Source organism: Typopeltis vanoorti, chromosome 11 (assembly GCF_054136105.1).
Source record: "Typopeltis vanoorti isolate ZY-2024b chromosome 11, IOZ_Tvanoo_1.0, whole genome shotgun sequence".
Classification (NCBI taxonomy): Eukaryota; Metazoa; Arthropoda; class Arachnida; order Uropygi; family Thelyphonidae; genus Typopeltis; species Typopeltis vanoorti.
The window spans coordinates 78,447,352-78,470,791 of record NC_143559.1 but is presented as its reverse complement, the minus strand read 5'-3'; the positions used below and the strand labels follow the sequence as shown (position 1 = coordinate 78,470,791).

At 36.1% G+C, this 23,440-nt stretch overlaps 1 protein-coding gene across 4 annotated transcripts in view; it reads right to left on the bottom strand.

Moving 5' to 3' along the window:
- LOC150101772 (phosphatidylinositol 4,5-bisphosphate 5-phosphatase A-like) overlaps positions 1-23,440 on the bottom strand; it is a 163,109-nt gene that overhangs the window by 74,675 nt on the left and 64,994 nt on the right. For all 4 annotated transcript variants that reach the window (XM_090400500.1, XM_090400501.1, XM_090400503.1 and 1 more), the window contains 2 exons: positions 22,505-22,612; positions 5,367-5,434 (listed from right to left, as the gene is read on the bottom strand). In XM_090400500.1, coding sequence (XP_090256626.1) covers positions 5,367-5,434; positions 22,505-22,612 — 176 coding nt within the window. The remainder of the gene's footprint in view (positions 1-5,366; positions 5,435-22,504; positions 22,613-23,440) is intronic.

Genomic DNA, 23,440 nt, shown 5'->3' with positions numbered 1-23,440 from the left:
ACTGAAGCCAAACGAGCTTTTAGTGTGATGAATAACATCGTAACGATGAAGAGATCTTCTCTCATTATAACATATTTCGGATTTAATGACAATATGTATAAATGGGAAACCCTTGAATGAATTTAATCCGAATCCCTATGTCAAATCTTTTCTAGAAAATCATCGCTCGGCTATAGATCCTCCTAGAAGAACACAAGATGTGAAGGAGGAAATAAGGTGTGGAAGCTGTTGTCATAAGTATTTCCTTAAAGTAATTGTTTATAAATGTTAAAGGAGAGAGTTTTTTCTGGCAAATGTGCACCAGATAATGAGTTTTTTTTTTTTTTTTTTCATGTAAAATCGTCTCATAGTTTCGAAAGTGATTTTATTAAATAAAATATAGTTACTGTTACTACCATTTTACAAATAAGAATTCACTTTTGGTAGTTTCATATAAATAAATAGGACTATAAAATAATGTCCCTTGATTGGTACTGTTGATTATCACTTGAAGTATAAAAACAAATGAGAAATATAACGTATTTCAATATTATTGTGTTTAGATAATATTTATGTATTATTTATAGATTGTTTGTCATAAAAACTTCTATCGCAAACAAAACAAATTTATTTTGTTTATAAACATCCCGCAAACATCCATTAGCGTTCACAAACATCCCGCCGTGAGAATGGATGTTTGTGATTGTCTCTGGAAATACTAGTGGTGGCGGTCGGCGATAGATGCCGTTGGTGTAGTTTTTTTTTTTTTTTGCTCGACGATGCAAGCGCTTTGTTAAAATTTCCATAGCTCACCACTGTATATATGTGTGTGTGTGTGTATATATATATGTGCAGTTTTACTTTAAATACAAAAGCATGAAGCAAAATCCTGGTATTGGCTCTTAGTATGTATAGTTGTAATACTGAACAAACAGAAGATAAAACCACTTGTGTCCATTTTCATCAAAGTTATCCAGCTTTTTTTTATTATTGTTTATATTGATCCCATCCCACAAGAGGTCAAAGGATCTATAAGCACATCAGTGACACATGTGAGATGCAGGTGCTTCTGATGCTTCTGTTGAAGAATTGCAGATTTTAGTTATTTGGGAATACTTTATGAGGAAGGCTGTTCCAGAGGACAGAATAAAAGATGAAGAGGAGATGAAGGTTTTGTGTGTGTTTGCAGTTACATAGTAAAAGGATGCTGGACAGCTGCTGCTCTTGTATTAACAGGTACAAGAGAAAGTGGAGGAATGATGGTTGACAGTTCAGCTGAGCAATGACCACTAAAGTGCCTGTAGAATAGACACAGTGTCGCTGTCAGTGCTGAGCAGTATTCTAAGCATGGGCAGATTTGAAATTTGTATATAAGTAAGAATTGGTTAGGTGTAAAATAGCATCATGGATGAAAGAGAATGCCTTGTTTTTTGGATGCTGAGGATGCTTTACTGATGTGATGTGTTTATGCCAGGAGAGAGTGGAGATAAATGTTTGTCTAGGCAGAAGACCTGATCTTGTCTGGTGATTTGTGTATTACTGAGGATAAGGAAAGTTGAGGTGAGATCTCTTTTGTGAGAAAGAAGGCAAGGCTGAGTTTTGGTGGCATTGAACATAACAAGATTTTCCTTATTCCATTGAAGGATAGTATGTAAATCAATGTTTAAGACAATAGTTGTAAATGATTTTGTAGCCTGTGATGTCAGAGTGCTACATGGTTTGTCATATGAGTAGGATGAATGGAGAGTACTATCATTGTTAACACAGTGGAAAGGATTAGTAGTGATTCAGAGTAGGTCATTTATGTACAGGAGAAAGAGAATAGGTGATAAAACTGAGCCTTGAGGCAATCCTGCACTGGTGATGAAGCTCGAAGAAAGGAAGCCATCTACTGTGACTCACAGAGAATGACCAGAGAGAAAACTGGCTACTCAATTACAGAGGATGGCAGGAACATCCAAAGGATTGCAATTTGCTTAGTAGGCTTCAAAGCTAGACATGGTTGAAAACTCTGGAAATATCAAGAGCAACAGCACATGTTTCTCTGAACATTTCCATGTCTCATGTCCAGTGGTGGGTAATGTAAGCTAAGAGTTTAACTTTGGATCTTGAATGGCAGAATCCATACTTGTGATCACTGATTGTTTGGTGGGCCTCTAAGTAGTGGAAAAGTTAGATATTGATTACTTTCTCAATTATTTTGGAGAGGACTGAAGATGGCAATTGGTTGATAGTTTGACAGTAGACTTCCATCTACCTTTTTAGGAATAGGCTGGATATGAGATTGTTTCCATCAGTGGCGGCCCGTGAAGCTTTACCTTAGCCATCTACTGTGACTCACAGAGAATGACCAGAGAGAAAACTGGCTACTCAATTACAGAGGATGGCAGGAACATCCAAAGGATTGCAATTTGCTTAGTAGGCTTCAAAGCTAGACATGGTTGAAAACTCTGGAAATATCAAGAGCAACAGCACATGTTTCTCTGAACATTTCCATGTCTCATGTCCAGTGGTGGGTAATGTAAGCTAAGAGTTTAACTTTGGATCTTGAATGGCAGAATCCATACTTGTGATCACTGATTGTTTGGTGGGCCTCTAAGTAGTGGAAAAGTTAGATATTGATTACTTTCTCAATTATTTTGGAGAGGACTGAAGATGGCAATTGGTTGATAGTTTGACAGTAGACTTCCATCTACCTTTTTAGGAATAGGCTGGATATGAGATTGTTTCCATCAGTGGCGGCCCGTGAAGCTTTACCTGTACAAAATAATTTTTAAAAAATTCTTTTTTTCTAATCAGTAATCAATTTATTAATAAATAAATCTAGATTTATTTATTAATAAACTGGTTACTTACTAATTAGGAAAAAAAGAATTTTTTAAAATTATTTTGTATAGGCAGCACCCCCACTTAAAGCTTCACAGGCCGCCACTGGCTTCCATGCATTAGGATAAGTACCAGCTATGTATAAAAGATCGTAGAGATGATGCAGAGAAGGTGTTAATTCTGGAGCACAATGTTTGAGAACAACCAGAAAGATGCTACCAGAACTAGAAGACTTTTTAGCATCCAAGTTATTTAGTTGTTTGTAGAGGAGGCAAACAGTGCTTGGATTCTAGTATTGTAGGAGACGATTTCTCTTGATCACCTATGCAGGAGTTCAAGAAAAGAGTGAGGCCAGGAGGTCAGGTTTATTTTTGGGTTAGGTTAGTAACAGTGCTACCATCAGGATGAGAGAGAGAGAGAGATGGAGGTGCAGATGAGAAGAAGTTGCATCCAACAGCCTTAGCAAGGGACCAGAGGCAATACTTCTATTTAGACAGGAGGCAAGTTTCTGATGTTGGCCTTTATAAAGTCAGATTTGGATCTGCTCCTATTGCCTGTTTTGGCATAAGTGGAGTATGAAGTTGGAGTTCTTGATGTGAGCCACCTGCAGTAAGCTGAATTTTTTTTTTCTTCGACTGCTTTGATACACATTATGTTGAAAACAAGAGCTTAAAAAGTGGATGAAGATTTTGGATAGAATGGGGAGATGAAGGTCTTCATGCCAGTGAGGATAATTTCTCTCACTCATTCAGAATCAGATGAATGAAACAACAATCAAACACCAAGGAAAGGAAGAGTAGAAATTCTGGAAGTCACCCTAAATTGTCACCTTTGTAGTGCCAGAGGATGAGAGGTTGGGAGTGGTTTGAGGAAGGATGCTCTGTGAAAGAAGAGACTAGTACAAGGTTGTGGTCTGAGTTGCTAAGAGGAGAGGTAACCGCTACAGTACATATGGAAGGAGAACTTGTCATAAAGAGATCCAGAATATCTGGAAAGTGATGAGGGTTATCAGGAATTTGAGTAGATAGATGTACGATTAGTATCAGGTCATTAATTATAGCAGATAGACATCAGCATCTCATCAAACTTGGTTGGTGGTGCTGGAAAAGGGAAGCCAGTTAGAATTGTGGCTATTGAAGTCGTCTAGGAAAATGATCTCTCTATTTGGATAGCTGGATTGCTGATAGTCAAGTTTCATGGAAAGGAATGTGAAGAGAGTCTGAGTGATTATCAGTGTTTGGACATTGGTAAATGCAACAAACAAATATTACTAAATGAAACAAGGAAACCTTGAGCCAGAAGAGAAGGTCAAAAGCAAGAGATTCTAAATTAGTATTCTATGGCAGACTATGTCAAATCTCACATATGCACAGGGGCCACTCTTCTGGAGAAAGGAATCATGAAATGCATAGTCTGTCAGGAGTAAGATATGTCATATGTTATATAAGATAGGTCTGGAAGACTGCAAGTGAGGGTTAACATTATTTATGATGTTAATCCCATGGATGGTAGTAAAGCGGATGTGAAAGTGAGTTTTTATTGAGAAGATTCTGGCTAGATTTGTACGTCATGATGTATTTTCTGTATGTATTAGTTTACGAGGGAGATTCATATTTTTACAGCATCACTGTAACAAGCTGTTTGTAAGAATCATGGTTAGATGGATGGATACAGTGGGGACATGCATGCAGTGGGAGGAGATAGACTCTTGGATGTGACATCCATTAGAGAGAGAGAGAGAGAGACCAGTCTCCATGCTGTAAAATGGCCTTGACAGTGCCTCTCACATATCACTACTCAGACTCCCTCCCCAGGCACAACCTAACAGAGTATGTGGCAGTGGGATTATGTGTCACATGATCAGGAAGTCTCCTGATACATTACTGACTGCTAATATCACTATTTTAATTTATGTTTTTGTGTTTAAAGTAAGAACTGGAAATATTCATAGAAGATCACAGAATCTCAAATGGAATACAGTATGTTATTTATTCCAGGCTAAGTTCTAACAGGAATAAGTTTATGACATACAGACATAGAATTCAGTCTTACAATCTACTATTGCATTCTTTGGTTTCTAAAATTTACTGTTACGGGCAATAGTTTCTTTCTCTCTCTCTCTCTCACACACACATCTACTCTATATGAAACCAGCTTACTGGCTTACCCCTGTGTATATATATATATATAAAAATGTGAATACTACATATGAAAGGCTGTCAATTTGCTGTAGCATTTTAGTATCACAGATGAGGATCTGATATACTGTTTCTTTCCCATTTGAGTTATTTTTGGAGTTTTTAATCTTTGCTCAACCATGGCACTAATGTATGACAGGTTTACATTTTGTGGGTTGGATTCACATAAGAGAGAGAGCTTTCTACTAACTATATTATAATGAATTTTTCCTGTATGGATTTTCAAAATCTCTTTAGGTTTGTGTGTGTGTGTGTGTGTGTGCACACGTGTGTGTGTGTGTGTGTGTGTATTAACAGAAATTTTTATTTATATAATTTAAATTTAAAAAAATATAAAAAATATATAGAGAAATCTGCACTTACTCATGCGTGATGATATTTTCAGTCTGTGAGTCAATAAACTTTTGTTTGTCAACAATAGTATTGTATTCCTATGGGAGGTAAAAAAAAGTAATCTGTATGAAGAAATTATTTTAATGCATAATATCAGTAATTATATAGCATGCATACCACCAAGTGATTTAACAAATGACAGATCAAAATGATCCATTTTTTATTCGAAATTTTGCATGAAGGTAGCTTTCAGTAGAATGACTAGGACTTGACAAATTATGCAAACCCTACTTGAATGCAAAAAAATATACTTGCCCAAGACCTTCCCCTTTCCCACTTTTAATATGTTCCAATAAATCAATAAGAGTTCCATAAAGTGATTAGTGGTGTTGCATTTGTTTTACTTAGAAATGTTTTCTTTAGAAAGTTATTTTTTCCATTAAATATAAATATTTTATTCTGTCCAGTCTGTCTGCAGCTACTCACCAGATGGCAAAATCTACTTGACATGGGCAGGTGAACAAGCATATCTGATGAGCCCTGAGTATGACTGACAGAAAAAATTTTAAATTCAAAACATTTTCCTGCAATCATCACAAAAAAAAAAAAAAAAGTGCCTTACTGAATGTAGTTGACAGCCATTAGAGACCACCAAAAACTACATAAAGTGAGTGTTGCATGTGTGAGATATACATGATGGATAATCAGAACAATAGTAGCAGGCAGTTAATAGCATTTTTGTCTGTATTTAGTAGTTGCTGTGCAGTATTTCTATAAAAGAACTATTAAATAAAGATAATATTGTGAGTCTGAGGTAGTGAAAATAATAAGAGTCATTAATTAAAGAAAATCTTCTTTAAGTTTTACCATATAATAAGCAATGAAAGCTTATGCTAATTTAAATAATATCCATATACCTGCAAAAGTTTTTCCAAATTAATAAATATCTTACCATTACATTATAATTTCCAAACTAAAAAATTTCTTAACTTAGTGATGTGTTCATGCATTAAAAAACTTCAATAACAGCCAGATAACAATAAATTACAAAGGTTGTATCTATATATGCATTCTTCTAATAAGTGAGTAAAATGATTTCTGAAATTCTGCCTAAGATGTGTGTATATACACACATGCATACACAGATGAAATGCACTCAAAAATTTGTGGACTAGCCAGAAGGGATGCATATAGCTGGCATTATGACCTTATCCTAGGCACTGTTTTGCACTGCTTCATCATTAGTGACACAGCAACGAACAAAGGGTCCCCCACCTTGCTCAATGGAAGTCTTAAGCTCATCCAATGCTACATGCATGATGTCCTGAAGTGGCTTGAATAAGTACCATGTTTGGACTCTCAATCCAGCATTCCTGATTATCTAATCTATAGACCATCTGCAGTACTAATGTAATAGAGTTTTAAACCATTTTGTGGATGCGATTATGAAAATGTACAATGTACATTATAGTTATGAAGATATTTGATTATGCTTCAGCAAAATAAGGATGAAGACAAGAATATAATTTTCTTTTAAGTATAATAAACCATTCAACAAGAATGGAATTATGATTGTCATTTCACATTGTTTAGCCAATAATTTATCAGCCAGTCTTAAATCTAAGACTGAAAAAAGTTCATTAAGAAGCCTGGAACTTGACTAAATTTAGAATACTATTACACCAACATTACATGTAAAAAGAAAACTTGTTTGACAAGGTATGCATTTCCAATTAACAATATTTCAGTCATTTGCATGAAAACTATCATGATATCTGTACATTCAAAGAGCTTTACCCAGTGATAGCACTTTTGTAAAAATCCAATGAGTGTCAATATTTATGATGTATTTTATGAAATGTCAACCTATTGTGGGCTTATACAGTGTAGACATGTTTTGTTTTGCTTAATTCTGCCAATTGAAATGGTATGATTGAAAGCAAAACTGAAATAAATGGCTAAATTTCAGTAAATTCCATCCAGTTAGTACAAAGTGGAGTTACGTATAACTTTTCTATGTTTGTCCCTCTTCTTTGGCATCCATCCATCTATTCACTGGACATCCACAGATGCCATATGATCACTCAGATGCTCGGTGATGTGACACAACCAGTCCTCGCTAGATGGTCCTGTTGTATACTTTTCTGGAGGCTTCTCTCTGAAGATCAGTTACTCCCTTTCTCTTTTTCCAGAAACTTTATCTTCTATTACTGTTTTGAGAAGTCCTCCTTCCATCCTCTCAATGTGTCAAAAATATTTTAACTTTCTTCTGTCAATATCCTTAAGGGACCTTAAAATTCTACTGATCCTTTCTAGCACCCATTTATTTGTCTGCATTCCAGTATATGATAGACTTCTGTAATATCTCAAAAAGCAGCTATCATTTTCCTATCAGACTTCTTTAGGTTCCAAGTCTCACATCCATTAAGTTGCTGTTAGAAAAACAGCAGCATCCAAAATCCTCAACTTTGTTCTTGTGGAGATAGATCTATCCTTCCAGATTTTAGATAAGACCCTGACTGTTGTTTTAGCCATTCCTGATCTTCTTCTGAACAGCAATTCTTCACATTAATAATGGATCCTAGGTACTCAAACTTGCTGTCTCTCAGGAGCTTCCCTGTCTATATTTCCTTTGAGAACCATAATTTTTGTCATGCTTGTATTGAACTGAAGTACTGATCTCATTGACTTTGTCAAGAATTTGAAGGAGTACAGTATCATCAGCATACCTTAGATTACTGATCGGTCTACTACTTATTCTAATTCTGGTATTAAGTTCATCCAATGCTACACGCATGATATCCTCAACATAGATACTAAACAAGTGAAGAGAAAGTAAACATCCTTGCTTAACTTCCTTTCCAACTTGAAGCCAATCAGTTAATTTAATCCAACACCTGTTCTTATTGTGACTTCTTGCTCACTCAACAAGTTAGCTATCAACCTGATAGTGTTGAGGAAAACCCATTATTTTCATTACTTCCCAATTTCACACACTGAACAGTCAAAAGCTTTTGAGTAGTCTATAAAACACAATATCAGAGGGAATCTAAATTCTTTATACTTTTCTATGATCTGTCTAAGGCAAAAAATCTGATCTCTAGTATCCGTACCTTTCCTGAATCTGCTTGTTCCTCAAGAATCTCTGCCTCAACTTTGGCCTTAATCCTATTTAGAATGATCTTTAATAAAATCTTGCTTGCATGAGAGATTAAACTAACAGTTTTATAGTTCTTGCAATCCTTCTATCTTTCTTATGTAGTGGTATGAAAACCGACTTCTTTCAGTCCCTAGGCCATGATCCTGTCTCCCATATCCTTGTGATCAAATCTATGAAACACTCTTATCCCTCCATCCCCTGTGGCCTTAATTAACTCTGCTGGGGTTCCATCTGTACTTGGGCCATATTGCTGTTAAGTTGTTTAACTGCTCTTTCAACCTCATGCCTAAGTGGAGGATGTTCCAAATCAAAATTTTCCTGGTGAGAAGGTTCCTTTAAATTTTCCTTATCCTCTCTGCTATAAGTTCCAGAGGGGAATACTGTGAAAAAAAAAAACAGTATTCTTTCCATCTGTTTTTGATTTCCAGTTCTGCTGTTAGTACTACTCCATTCCTGTCTTTGATGACATTCAATTTGGACTTAAATATGTGCTACAGGTCATAAACTAAACAAAACATCCTTTTATAATTGTGCCTCCTCATCTGGAACTCTATCTCTTCACATTTATTAGTATAAAAATTTTCCTTGTCCTCTCTGACCATCAGGCAGAACAAGGAAAATTTCTGACTCCTCTATGTAATCTCTTATAATCTTCAGTCTCTGTGTGTCTTTGTTTCTCCAAATGATATCCTCCTTCCACTCCACCTTCTTTCAATTCGATCCCATGCTGAATTTGATATCCATGAGTCTCTTGGTGTTCAAATTGGGCTGAGATACTTCTTGGCTGTATCTATATTATAATCTTGACTCCTTCCCAAAGCATTTCAGATAAGTTCTTCTCACTAGTCTCCAAAAGATCATCCAACTGAGTTGATGTTTCGTATGAATTACTCTGACATCCAGTCCAGTGGATATGTCTGACTTGGAAGGTTTTGGAGTATTAGTCTTACTATGGCTTTTATTAGCTGATAGTCTGCACCACAGTCTGTTCCAGGACATCAGAGATGCTTGTCTTCCACTGCTGGAGAGCCAGTATATAATCAAACTGGTGGCATGACCTATTAATGCTAGATGTCCAAGATTAAATCTGTTACAGGTGTTTCTGGATGCAGGTATTGGTAATAACTAATCTGTTAGCATGAGCAAATTCTTTCACAACAGGTGTTACGTTCACCCAGACCAAACATACAACACTCAGGGCTAACTTTCATATTCTTTTCCACTTTTGCATTCAAGTCCTCTAAGATATAGTAAATCTCTCCTAGTAGGCAGTCCAAAACAATCATGTCTTTCTGTGTGAGGTGCATAAACTACCACAACTGACATACATTGGTAGGATAAGCCTTAAGTCTAATACAAAGTATCCTGTCATTAATGGGATTATAACCAAGAAGGGCTCTCGCCTGAACTGTCTTCAGTATCACAGTAATGATGCTTTGAGTCATCTCCTGAATAAACAACTGGCTTACCACCCTGTCTTTCGAAGTGACCTTCTCCATTCGATCTGGTCTCTGTAATTCCCATGATGTCAATTTTATATTTCTCCATCTCTTTACAGATGAGATGGAGATGAGATAATACTGTGAGGAACTGTACAGCAGAGTGGATAAAGAAAATGTGGAGTCCTCCCACCGAGAAAATTTTGATTTGGAACCTCCTCCACTTAGGCATGAAGTTGAAAGAGCAGTTAAGCAGCTCAACAGCAATAAGGCCCCAGGTGCAGATGAAATCCCAGCAGAGTTAATTAAGGCCACAGGAGATGGAGGAATACAAGTGTTTCATAGATTGATTACAAGGATATGGGAGACAGGATCATGGCCTAGAGACTGGAAGAAGTCAGTTTTCATATCACTACACAAGAAAGGTGATATGAAGGCATGCAAGAATTATAGAACTATTAGTTTGATATCTCATGCAAGCAAAATTTTATTAAAGATCATGCTAAATAGGATTGAGGCCAAAGTTGAGACAGAGATGCCTGAGGCACAAGCAGGTTTTAGGAAAGGCAGGGCACCAGAGATCAGATCCTTTGCCTTAGACAGATCATAGAAAAATATAAAGAATTCAGACTCCCTCTGGTAATGTGTTTCTTAGACTACTCTAAAGCTTTTGACTGTGTTGAGCATGTGAAACTGTGGGAAGTAATGAAAAGAATGAGTTTTCCTCAACACACTATCAGGTTGATAGCCAACTTGATAAGGAGCAAGAAGCCACAGTAAGAACAGGTGTTGGATTGACTGACTGGCTTCAAGTTGGAAAAGGAGTTAGACAAGGATGTTTACTTTCTCCTCACTTGTTTAGTATATATGCAGAGGACATCACGTGTGAAGCATTGGATGAGCTCAGGATAGGAATTACGATAGAAGGTAGACTGATCGGTAATCTGAGGTACTGATGATACAGTACTCCTTTGTAATGACATGGAAGAACTAGGACTAATTCTTGACAAAGTTAACAAGATCAGTAATAACAGAGGACTTCAACTCAATCCTAGAAAAACAAAGATTATGGTTCTCGAAGGAAAAACAAACAGAGAAACTCTTGAGAAACAAATGTATCTTAATGGAGAAAGAATTGAGGAAGTCAGCAAGTTTGAGTACCTGGGATCCATTATTAATGTGAAGAATTGCTGTTCAGAAGATGTCAGAAAAAGGTTAGGAATGGATAAAACAACAGTCAGAGACCTGTCTAAAATCTGGAAGGATGGATCTATCTCCATGGGAACAAAGTTGAGGATTTTGGATGCAGTTGTTTTTCCAACAGCGACTTATGGATGCGAGACTTGGAACCTAAAGAAGTTCAGATAAGAAATGGATATCTGCTTTTGAGATGTGGTGTTACAGAAGGCGTATCATACACTGAAAGGCATACAAATGAATGGGTGTTAGAAAAGATTAGTAGAACTTTAAGGCTCCTTAAGGATATTGACAGAAGAAAATTAAAATATTTTGGACACATAGAAAGGATGGAAGGAGGACTTCTCAGAGCAGTAATAGAAGGTAGAGTTCCTGGAAAAAGAGGCAGGGGTAGACCATCAATGAGATGGATGGATGGCGTGTGTGGAGTGACTGATCTTCAGAGAGTTGAGGCTGCCAGAAGGGCAAATAACAGGCCTACATGGCGAGGCCTAGTGTGGAGCATCATCGAGCATCGGAGTGACCATACGGCATCTGTAGATGCCCAGTGAACACACAGACAGACAGACTTTACAGACAATATCAAGAGTACACATCTGTAGACATGTGCATTCCATGTGCCCCATGTAAAGTTCCCCTCTAAGATTAATCCCATACTTTCTGTATTCCCCATTCACAAGCTCAGTTCTTCTCATTTTGTCCAGTATTTTATAATAGTTATCAGCTGTCTGATTCTTATATATCGATAATTCATAACTGGGATATCAACGGTTGAAAAGTCTGGCTCTATTTTCAGGTTTTATTTTGCTACAGAGGAATTTTTTCAGCTTGTCAGTTTATTCAGCTAGATGAATTTTTCTTTTATTTTTTCATATATGCTTCTTTTCCAAAAGCAAAAGTTCTTCCAAAGTATATATATTCTGTATTTGCTCCATTTTATTATTATCTATTGTGATTTATTCTTCATAGAAAAACTAGATAATAGTTTTCTGCATGTCATTATTTTTGTTCTTCCATAGTTTATATATAATCCTACTATATTTGATATTACATTAATTAATTCATTCATAATATCATATAGGGCATATTCTAATACTGCACTGAATAATTTGGATAAAATAATATCTCCTAGATACATTCCTTTACTTATTTTACATGGACTTTGTTCATATATATATATATATATATATATATATATAAAGTACTAGCAGCTGTTTTTTTTCATGAATTTTATTTATTAGCTGCTAACATATCATCATTTATCTTTACATGTTTTGCTTTATTCTAATTTCATCCTGCTGATTTTATCCTCTACTGTTATTTCCTTCTACTCCATGATCACTTTGATACAGCCTAAATGATTAATGACTGAAACATTTTTAAATATTCTTACATGAGATGATAAAATATAGCCTATTTATTTTTTTTTGTCCATTTGGATTTATCCATGTCCATTCAATTTGATCTTGTTTATAAAATGTGTTCATAGCACATTTTATAAACAAGATTATAATTTAAAATGTGATAAATTTCATATACCACATTTTATGATAAAGTTTAACATGACATTTCCTCTTTCATTTCTTCCTCTTATTTTCTTTTATCCTATATAATGTTCATTTTTATTTATTTTTCATTCATTCATTAAAATCTAATGCTATTGTGTACACAGCAGAATCTTGTAGTGTACTGGACACAATATCATAGAATTTCTCAACTCCATCTTTAAAATTGCTGGTTGATGCATATATCTATAATTGTTGGTGTTTGTACTATTATATATATGGTATTCAATTTCATATTCCTGTATATTTAGTAACTTTGTTTATAAGGAAGTGACCTCTTCTCTGTTTGACATCATCTGATCCTTTTCAATAAAGTTAGTACATTCTAAGTTTCCCCCCCACCTCAACTTTGACTTATTATATCCATTTTAGTTATTTTGTATTCCTGCATAATAGGTCCATTTCTCTATGGAACTAGATTCTCTGGAGGGTTTTAAGGCCCCACAATGCTGGCTACTGACAGCACATTCTTTTATGTTGCTTATTCATGATCATGGGAATTGTTTTTTTCCCCCATAATGACGATGAGTCAGCTTGTGAGAGGACTGACAGTAGCCCATCTAACTAGAGCTATGGAATGCCACTGTTGATATTATCCTGCTTACTGTGCAAAAGGATAGGGCCTGCCTCTGTTCTAATTCAGCCTACCTTGGTCTGACTCAGAATATATCTAAGCAACAAAATAAGCACTATAATCAGTCTTCTCTCCATCCTAAGGGGATAACTAATGCCATCGGGAAAGTGCTCACCTAGTCAGAATCTATCTCTTAATCTGGTTCCTCAGTATTAACCTGTCCTGCTAGGGAGACCCTTCTGATAGAATACTGCCTGCATAGCTCAATACATCCTCAAAGCGCACAAAGCCCTTCACTGCATGAAGGAAAGAATTCCTGTGAAAGGGATGGTATGATATAAAGTTGTATTAATAATATAATAAAAGGATATTTGCAAACCTTGTCAGATAATTTACAAATCTGTTATTTCACATAACACACTATAAGTAATTCTTAATATATATAACTTGAAGATTTTATATATGAGTGATATAATTTCGATGTATAGATATGTAAATCAATATTTGCACCAATGCTTATGATATGGACAGTGTTAATAAATTATACAGAGCTTGAGCCACCTTTCCCAAGAGTTATCTTATAAGCACTTCTTTAGAATGGAGCATTCTGAGAACTTTTATTACAGGTTGTTCAAACTACTACAAATTTGTTTATCTTCTTATGTACGAGTAGTATGCATTTCTAAAAAGTTGGCCAAGATCCCTAGAAAATACAATCTGGTCAACATCTACAAACCTGCACAAAAAAATTAGCACCTGTTAAGGAGCCCTGTATATTCCCTTTGGGAAATAAAGGTGTTAGAGGATTCATTTAAAAATAGTAGTGCCTGTGTAGTCCTGTGAGAGAATGTTATGGGTTTGGATCTAGTTGTTTGTTTGCTGACTACACAAACTTTTTCTAGACCTTTCTCTAGCTGGTTCCTGAGTTAGTCAATCTTTGGCACTGGCAAGTAGTTTTCTCCACTCCTGGAAACACAGATTTACTCCTGCATTTCAAAGAATTGATGTAGAATTCATGCTATTACAGAAATATTAATACAAATGTTAGGGTTTAGGATCAAGAAATGATGATTGTCTGTCATATTCTTTCTCACAAATGATTTGGTTCACTATTGGTGAAGGCTATAGGATGGAGACCGACTGCCCACATGTCTTAGCATGTTGTGTTGTTGTTATGTGCCATCCAGTCCAGTCATTTTTGACTCTTGATCTTGTGAGCAAAGGCTCTCCATCTCACTTGGCCTCTTGTCCTTTCTTTCAGCAATTGTAAGTTCAAGTTGGTAAGTATTTTTAGGTTATCCATTGAACTTTTTTGCAGTCTTCATCTTTGCTCATGCCCTCAATCTTCCCCAACATAACAGCCTTTTCCAATGATTCATCGGCTTGCATAATATATCCAAAGTGCATTAACTTCTATTTAATAATCATTGCCTCCAAGGAACATTCTGTCTTTATACTCTCTAAAACCTTCTTATTAATCATTCTTGCAATCCATGGGATTCTTAATGTTTGAACTTCCTCCAAACCATTAATTCAAATGAATCAATTAACTTTCTGTCTTTCTTCTTAATAATCCAGCTTTCACATCCATACATCACTACTGGAAATACCATTGCTTTGAAAATTCTAACTTTTGTGGCCTTACTCATACCTCTATCTTTCATAATTTTTTTTGCAAATTTAACAGTATTTTTTCATATGGCTATCCTTCTTTCAGTTTCATCTTAACATTGACCATCTTTTTTTATTCTGGATCCTAGTAAGTCATATCTTTCAACAATCTCTATTTTTTTCTCCCTCATTCATAAATTCAGCTCAACTGCCAGAAGCCATCACTTTTGTTTTGCTGATGTTTAAATTAAGAATGGCTTTGTTGCTTTACCTCTTAACTAATAGAATCAACTGTTCCAGATCTTCCTTAGTTTCTGCTATGAGGGTTGTATCATCTGCATATCTTAAATTATTTATTTTTCTGCCACCAATCTTAATTGCAGTTGGATCTTTGTCTAAATGAGCCATTCTCATAATATTCACTATAAATATTAAAAAGGTAGGGCAACAGTATATAACCATGCCACACCCCTTTTTCTACTCGAACACTGTTTCTCCAAAGACTTCACGCACCAGCTATCGTACTTATTCTTGAATTCATTCACACTACTTCTAGTTCCGTAATTTTTAAATTATTTGTTGCCAATTGATGCTTAGAAACTCGTAACTGATTGAGTAGTAAGGAATAGCTTGCTTTCTGATATACTTTATGGGCACCTGGAGATTTGATGACTTCTTTCAGTTTTGCAAAAGTTGGAATGAGATTATCACGTCTGCACTTTTTTAAAAAAAGGAGATTCTAGCACGTAGCTTACCCTGTTTTAGTTGAAATTTGCCTTGTAAGTCGGTTTTCTACGCTGTCAGTTCCATGTGAAGGAATAACCTGGAAAGGTCAAATTTACAAGCAAGAAGAAGAAGGAACAGCAATGGGATCTCCTTTATCACCAAACCTGTTTCTAGAACACCTTGAAGAAAAAATATTCACTTTTGAACCCAAACCAAAAATTTGGTTACGATATGTCGACGACGTATTTGCAGTTTGTCCTAAGGACAAACTCTCACCTCTGATGTTACCTGGCGTTTATGAGATCCCATGCTACTGCAAATTGTCTTACTTTGGTCAGACAGGTAGGTCTGTTCAAAAACGCATCTCGGAACATCAAGACCACATTCGTTTCAAACTGCAGAAATCTGGTCTCTCCCAACACGGAGTTGAAAATCCACAAACAATAGGATCCATTGGGAGAAGTCAAAACTTTTACATAGATCTTTATATAAATATGAACATTTATATAAAGAAAGTGGCGAAGCTGTACTACACAGACCAAATTTAAACCGCAACAACGTTCTTACTATTCCTCAAGTATGAGAAATTGTCATTTTATATTTTTAAAAATATATAAAAAAATTTATATATCATCATCATCATCAAATTCCTGCCATGTACCCGCAAGGGGTGTACAGGATATGATAGTACTACATGAAAAAATTATATCATTACTAACTTCCTATCTACAATTTTCCTCCAAATCAGTCTGTTACTTGTCAAGACTCCAACATTATCAGATCGTCTATTTCTATCGTCTAAGGCACTTTGTACTGTATCAATCCACCTATATCTTGGTCTTCCTCTGGGTCGTTTTCCTGCCAACCTGGCAGAGAACACTTGTTTTGCTAATCTTTCCTCGCCCATTCTGTTTACGTGACCATACCACCTGAGATTAGCTCTGCTAACACATTCCTGGATGCTGACAATATCAAGTTCTTTCCTAATATCCTCATTTTTAATATGATATTGCCACTGATGCCATCTGTTCACGCCTATAATCTTTCTCAGGACTCTCATATCTGCAGTCTCTAGTCTTTGGTCAAGTGTTTTACTTCTGACCCAGCTCTCAGATCCATAAGTTAAAACTGGTTTGAACACTGTCTTGTATATAGCTAATTTAGTGTTCCGACTAATTTCTCTCCTATTCCATATGAATTTATTCAATTGACTTCCCACCATACCAGCTTTGCTGATTCTGTTGTCTATTTCTATTTTTAATTTACCATCTTCAGTAAAAATCGTGCCTAAGTAACTGAAATGTTTTACTTGTTCCACAGGTTCTCCATTCACAAGACAGTTGACATTTTCAATGATTCTACCTATTTTCATTGTCTTTGTCTTTTTATTGCTGACCTTCATACCATATCTATTACAACAACTATTCAATTTAGTCAGAGAATCTTGCAGACGTAGCGGATTTATTTAGAAGTATAACAACATCCGCATAAAGCAAAGAGCTGACATTAGCATCTCCAATTCTGATATCATGTTTAATACCACTTTCCTTCATAATGTGATCCATATAGATAATGAATAACAGAGGGGATAACGTACATCCTTGTCTCACACCAGATTTAACATTAAACCATCTTCCTGTACTTCCTTCAATTCTAACTGCTGACTTACAACTCAAATAAAGACTAAGTATTGCTTGATATAATGCCCCATTAACACCATATAACTGCAGCGTATTGAATAGCTTCTCTCTTGGCACCTTATCATATGCCTTTTCCAAATCGACAAAACTTAAATACAGACCTTTGTTATATTCCCATGCTTTCTCGACTATTTGTCGTAAAGTGAAGATCTGATCCTGACAGCCTCTGTTTGGCCTGAATCCAGCTTGTTCATCACCAAGCTTTTCTTCCACAATTCTTCTCAACCGTTTCTCAAGTATACTTGCATAGATCTTGCCAGGAACACTCAGTAGGGAAATACCTCTATAATTCTCACATTCAGTTTTATTTCCCTTTTTATATATGGGTACTATGAGAGCTTTACTCCAATCATCGGGAATTCGTCCCTCTGTCCAGGCTTTCTGAACTATGCAGTGCAGCCCACTGTAAGACTCTTATACCACCATACTTCACCATTTCTGGTCGAATATCATCTACTCCAGCTGCCTTTCCACATTTCAAGCCTTTGATGGCTTTTTCTACTTCAAGTATGGATATGTATTCCTGACTGCATGCCTGGTCAGTGTTTTTTACGACTGTGCTATCATCACTGCTTGTTTCATTTAGCAGTTTTTCAAAGTAATTACTCCATACTTCAAGGATATCTTTTTCTGCAGTTTTCATGTCACCTTTATCATCTCTAACTCCTTTTACAGCACTCTTTCCTCCATTCCTAAGCTTCTTCAACAACCTCCAGAATATTTTGCCACCTTCTTGATATTTATTTTCTATATTCTTGCCAAAGTCCTCCCATGACTTTTGTTTAGCTAGTTTTACACAGTGTTTAGCATTCTTGCATTTGTCTCTATATTCTCTAAGAGCACAACCTGACTTATTTGACAGGAACTTTTGATATGCTTTCTTCTTTTCCTTCACTGCCTCTTTAACTTCTTGTGTCCACCAGGGAGTTCTGATTTTTTTATCCTTGCACACAACCTCACCACAAGCCTCTCTGGCAGAATCAATCAATGTTTTCTTCAGAGTTTGCCACTGAATCTCCAAAGTTTGATTCCTGTTCTCAAACTTTTTCATTTTTTCTTCAATAATCTTTGTGTATTTTAGTCTACAGTTCACATCTGAGAGCTGCTCAACTTTTATTCGCTTTAAAACTTTCTTACATGTTATTCTTTTCAATATGAAATTCAATTTTATCCTGCTGAAGACTAAATAGTGATCACTTCCAATTTCAAATCCTCTGTACACTCTGGTGTCCTGCACCAGGGAGAAAACATCACTATCAACAATAACATAGTCAATGAGACTTTTCTTATTCCTAGCCTCTTCTCTCCATGTGAATTTGTGCACATTTTTATGTTGGAACATGGTGTTAGTAATAACCAGTCCATGTCCTGAGCAGAAATCCAACAGATATTTGCCATTATTATTAGCTTTGCTCTTTTCTCCAAATTTTCCCAAAATATTTTTGTATGTCTCACAATCATTTCCTACTCTGCTATTTAGATCCCCAACAAGGACCAACTTTTCGTTTTTCATTGTGTCGGTTGCTTTTTCTAAAGCCTCAAAAAATTCCTCCACTTCTACCTTAGTAGAACCTTCTGTGGGACCATAGGCACAAATAAGTCTCATTGTCCAGTTCCCCATTCTCATATTTGCCCACATCACTCTACTTGAGACTGAGTGCCATTCAAGAAGATTAGCCTCGTATTTTGTGTTGAATACTATGGCTACTCCTTCTTTTCCTTGATTGTCATTGCCTGAATATAACAATTTGTATTTATTGCTCAGAAAGATCTCACCAGTTTTGGTCTTTTTTGTTTCAGTCACCCCTATTATGACGATCTGGTACTTATCTAATTCCTCAGCTAGCTCCATTTCTTTGCCATTCAGGCTTCTTACGTTGATAGTACCGATCTTAACTCTGGTGATGTTGAGTTGGGGTTGGTTTTCAGATTTGTTCCAGTAGCTGACTTATCGCTGTTCGCCCTGGTTCCCTGGCAAAAACAACGGGGGCCTTGTTTAACCGGGCGACGCCCCAGCCGGCATGAAATTTTGTCATGTTGTACCATCATTTTTTATTTTGGTTTAACCAATAAGAATACAATTTGGTCGGCTAAATCCCAAATTGCTAGCCCATCCTCGTTCGTTCAGTATCCAAGTAGATACCCAACAGGGTGCACCACGAGAAGGTGAGGATTGGACATTAGGTCAGAAGCCCTGGTCGGTTCTCCGCATTCCTTTAAAGGCTATGTGGAGGTCTCCTCTCAGTTATACAGCTTTGACCCTTAAGCACCCCAAAATTTATATATATATATTTTTTTTTTCCCCCAATTATATTTAATTTCCTTGTATAACATATTACTGCATGCATATTGAGATTCCATTGTAATCATGCGTCCTAAGTGTATGTTATTCCCAGTATTGTCTGAACTACTGTACTGATGATGTCCCAAGATACTTTGGATGAAATATTTACGAATTAAATAGTCATTACTGTGGTTAGTACGTGTTTTTAGTGATAATTAATGTACAGATTGAATAACGCTGGACCAAGGACTGATCCTTGTGGTATACACCACTAGTTACCTTATCTCTTGCTGATTCCATCCCCCATATACTACTTTTTGATATCTGTCAGTCAGTCATGCTCTTATCCGTGCTAATATTCTATAATCCAAACCCATATTATCCAATTTATGCAACAGTCTACCATGCTGTATTCTGTCAAAAGCCTTAGAAAAATCCAAAATTATCATGGTGTATACATTCCCCTTGTGTAGTTCAATAGTAACATTGTTACAGAATGTGAGCAAATTGCTAAAACATGACCTTCCCTTAGTAAGGAAGGTCATGTTTTAGCATTCATGTTGCTCATTGCAAAGTAGAGATTCACTGTCAACCCATTTCTGAATGCGAGCCCTAACCAATTTTTCCAAAATTTTCACCAATACCCCTGAGATACTAATTGGTCGATAGTTGGATACATTGGTCTTTGCACCATCCCTGTGCAATAGAATTACCATACATTCTTTCCATTCCTGCGACTCATATTAAACAGCCTGGTCAAAGGAATAGCCAGTTCAGCTGAACACTCTTTTAGCACACATGCTGATATTCCATCAGTCCCTATTGCTGAATTCTTATTCAGATTGTGCAACAGCTCTAATACCTCATCCTCATACACCTGAGTTTCTTCATCCAGTGAAGAGGTGGCAGTGAAAGTTAAAATGGACACTCATTAGTTGAACAACCTCTTCTGCACCTGTAATCCTCACAGCATCTGTATTTAGAAGAGTTATTCTTTCATTTTCATTCTTTCTTTTCTTGCAGCATATCAATAGAATTCTTTTGGGTTGTCTTATTGAAGGTTGTTTCATTAAAGCTTCTTGGTTGTCATAGAGATCTTATCAAGAGAATCAGATGCTCAGGTATTCCCATTGATCTCATTACATTCCACAGTTGTTGTGATCTACACAATCAAAAGCTTTTTTATGAGTAATAAAACAGATGAATACTTTCTTCTGAAATTATCTTGTTCTTTCCATAATCCATTCCATGTTTGCTATCTAGTCTCCAGTTCCTCTACCTCTCCCAAAGCCTGTTTGTTCTAACTTTTGTTCAGTCAATTTCAGCATAACTTTACTTGCATATGAAATTAAAGCAATGGTTCTACAATTCTCAGAATCTCTGGGATTTGATTTTTTTGAAATTGGGATGAATATCCCAATTGGGATGATTAAGCCGGCGAAGGTTGGTCGATTGGTAGAGCCTCTGCTACTAATGGCTCAGTTAAGTAAGTTTGAGCGCAGTTAGTAGTTGGAAGGGGGCCAATCGTTCGATGCTGTCGGCACACTCTCCCTCGATGAGTCTTTGGACTCCCTGAAGGTGTCAAAAATAATAATAATAATAATAATAATAATAATAATATTGATGTTTTCCAATTTCTAGGCCAGCCTTCAAAGGTTACTTAGGGCTAAAGGAGTCCTGCCTAATCCCTACATGGAATAAAAGTTATCAGAGAATATTTCTTTTAAATCTGAAAGACTAGCTACGATCTATGGATTTGTCAAGTGTTTTAAGTATTCTGCAATTTTAACCTTATGCTGCTATTTCCAAACAGACAGCAAAGCTAATATCAAAATCTGGGAGCCAAGACTACAGCATACACGAAAAAAGACATCCTATTTCACTGTAGTAGATATAAGTATAGAATGTTCCTGCCCCAATAAATTATCCTAACCTCAACAAATATGGAGGAATTAAACTACCTTTCATGTGTGGAAACACTCATCTTCAGACTATCAACCGAACCCCAAAGTTCACTAGGTGGTGGAATTTAAGACATTAAGTCTTCCTTTATTTCTGTATTCAGTCTCACTTATTCATGTAGTGCCCACATGTGCATATCCATATCCATCCTGGGTAGTGACCTTCTCTCATAATGTTGGACAGTAATACAGCTCCTAGGAGCTAAGTTCACATTATGGGTAAATATCAAGAATAGTGATCGGAGCTTGCTCCACCTTAGACATGAGTTCCCTCAGCTTGCACTACCTTAAGGGTCAGTTGCTGCAGTATCCAGGTATTTGCTTACGCTTGGAATTGCTGAACTTTATATAGTTTCTACTATATTCGGCACGAAACTCTTTGAGTTTCTTATTCGGCTAAGATATGGGATATATATCCCTTAACTTAAACAAATACTGGAAGTAATATTAAATCTATTTAGTTACATCTTCAATTATAATTTCCTTCCTAAAACATAAAACAGTAACATGAACACCTGACTTCTCATCAATTCAGTTGAGTTTGTTTCAGAAGCGGGTTTTTCTTTTTCCTTCCCAGTTCCCTGATGAAATCAGCATGGGGGGGGGGGGGGGGCATTGTTTAACTGAGTGATGGCCCTAGCCATTATAACATTCCATCATTTTTGTTTGTGGTGAAGCACAAAGTTTGGTCAACTAAGTACCAAATTGCAGTCTATTCTTGTTCATTTAAAAACCCAGGTGAATATCTAATAATAAGATGCACTATAAAAAGGTGGTGACTGGACAAGTTAGGCTATGTGGAAGTCTCCTTTCAGGTTATTTAGCTTTGATCCTTAAACAAATCTAATCAAAATTATGTTTAACTTAATTATTAAATTTATATTATAAAGTCTAAAATATCCGGATATATTATTTTGTATAACACAATATCTTTGAGAGTGCAACACTTACATCAACTCTTTGCTGGAATTCAGCATCATGAGCAGCAAGATGGCAATTTACCAAGCAAATAGAGCTTCCATAGGCACTGAATCGGATACTTACAGCTCCCTTGTTACCCTAAAATAAAAAAGAAATGTGCTTATTGTAAAATTAACAATATGGGAGAGGAGGAGGAGGCAAGAGAAACATAGGCAACAATATAGTGTGATCAGTAGTCTGAAATGTTAAGCATTTTTCATGACCAGACAAATGATCACATCTTTCATATACCGACTATTTTGTAGTCATGTTTCAAATCCTCCTCCTTCTTATTCTTTCACACTGGGTTTCACTTAGCTGTTTTATTTTGTTTATATTCTTTCACAGTATGTAAATGTTTTTAATCCCCCATCTTTTTAATGAACTTATTATGGCTCTTTTCTGTGTATTTTAAATTACTTTCCAAAATATGAGGGACTTGACCAAAAATTATAGGTATTAGTGAGATATGGTTGATGGAGGAGGATATAATACAGGGAAGATATTTAGTATATTTTCAAGGAAGATAGAAAGAGCAAAATAGGGAATGAAACTGATCATGATGGCAAAAGAACTAAAACCACAACAGCAGAAGTTCAGCAGGTACAGGGCTGTAGGAAGCAATGATCTGAGGCTACCTAGTGTGAGAGAGAGAATCCCACAGGACAAAATGTTCTGTGGGATAACTAGTTGCTGTTAGATGTTGGGGAGTGCAATGGGAGATGTAAATATCATACATCAGCAAACTAGCTTACTGAGCTCAGCGCAGGTAAATTTTCATGGAAGACTTCAACTAAAGAGACACACAAAAGGAAGAAAGGGGACATGGAGAGAAGAAAATGGAATTTACTGAGAGAGAGAGATATATATATCCAAAAACAGCATGAGATGGATAGGAAATCCTAGAGGTTTGAGTGCTGCATTTGG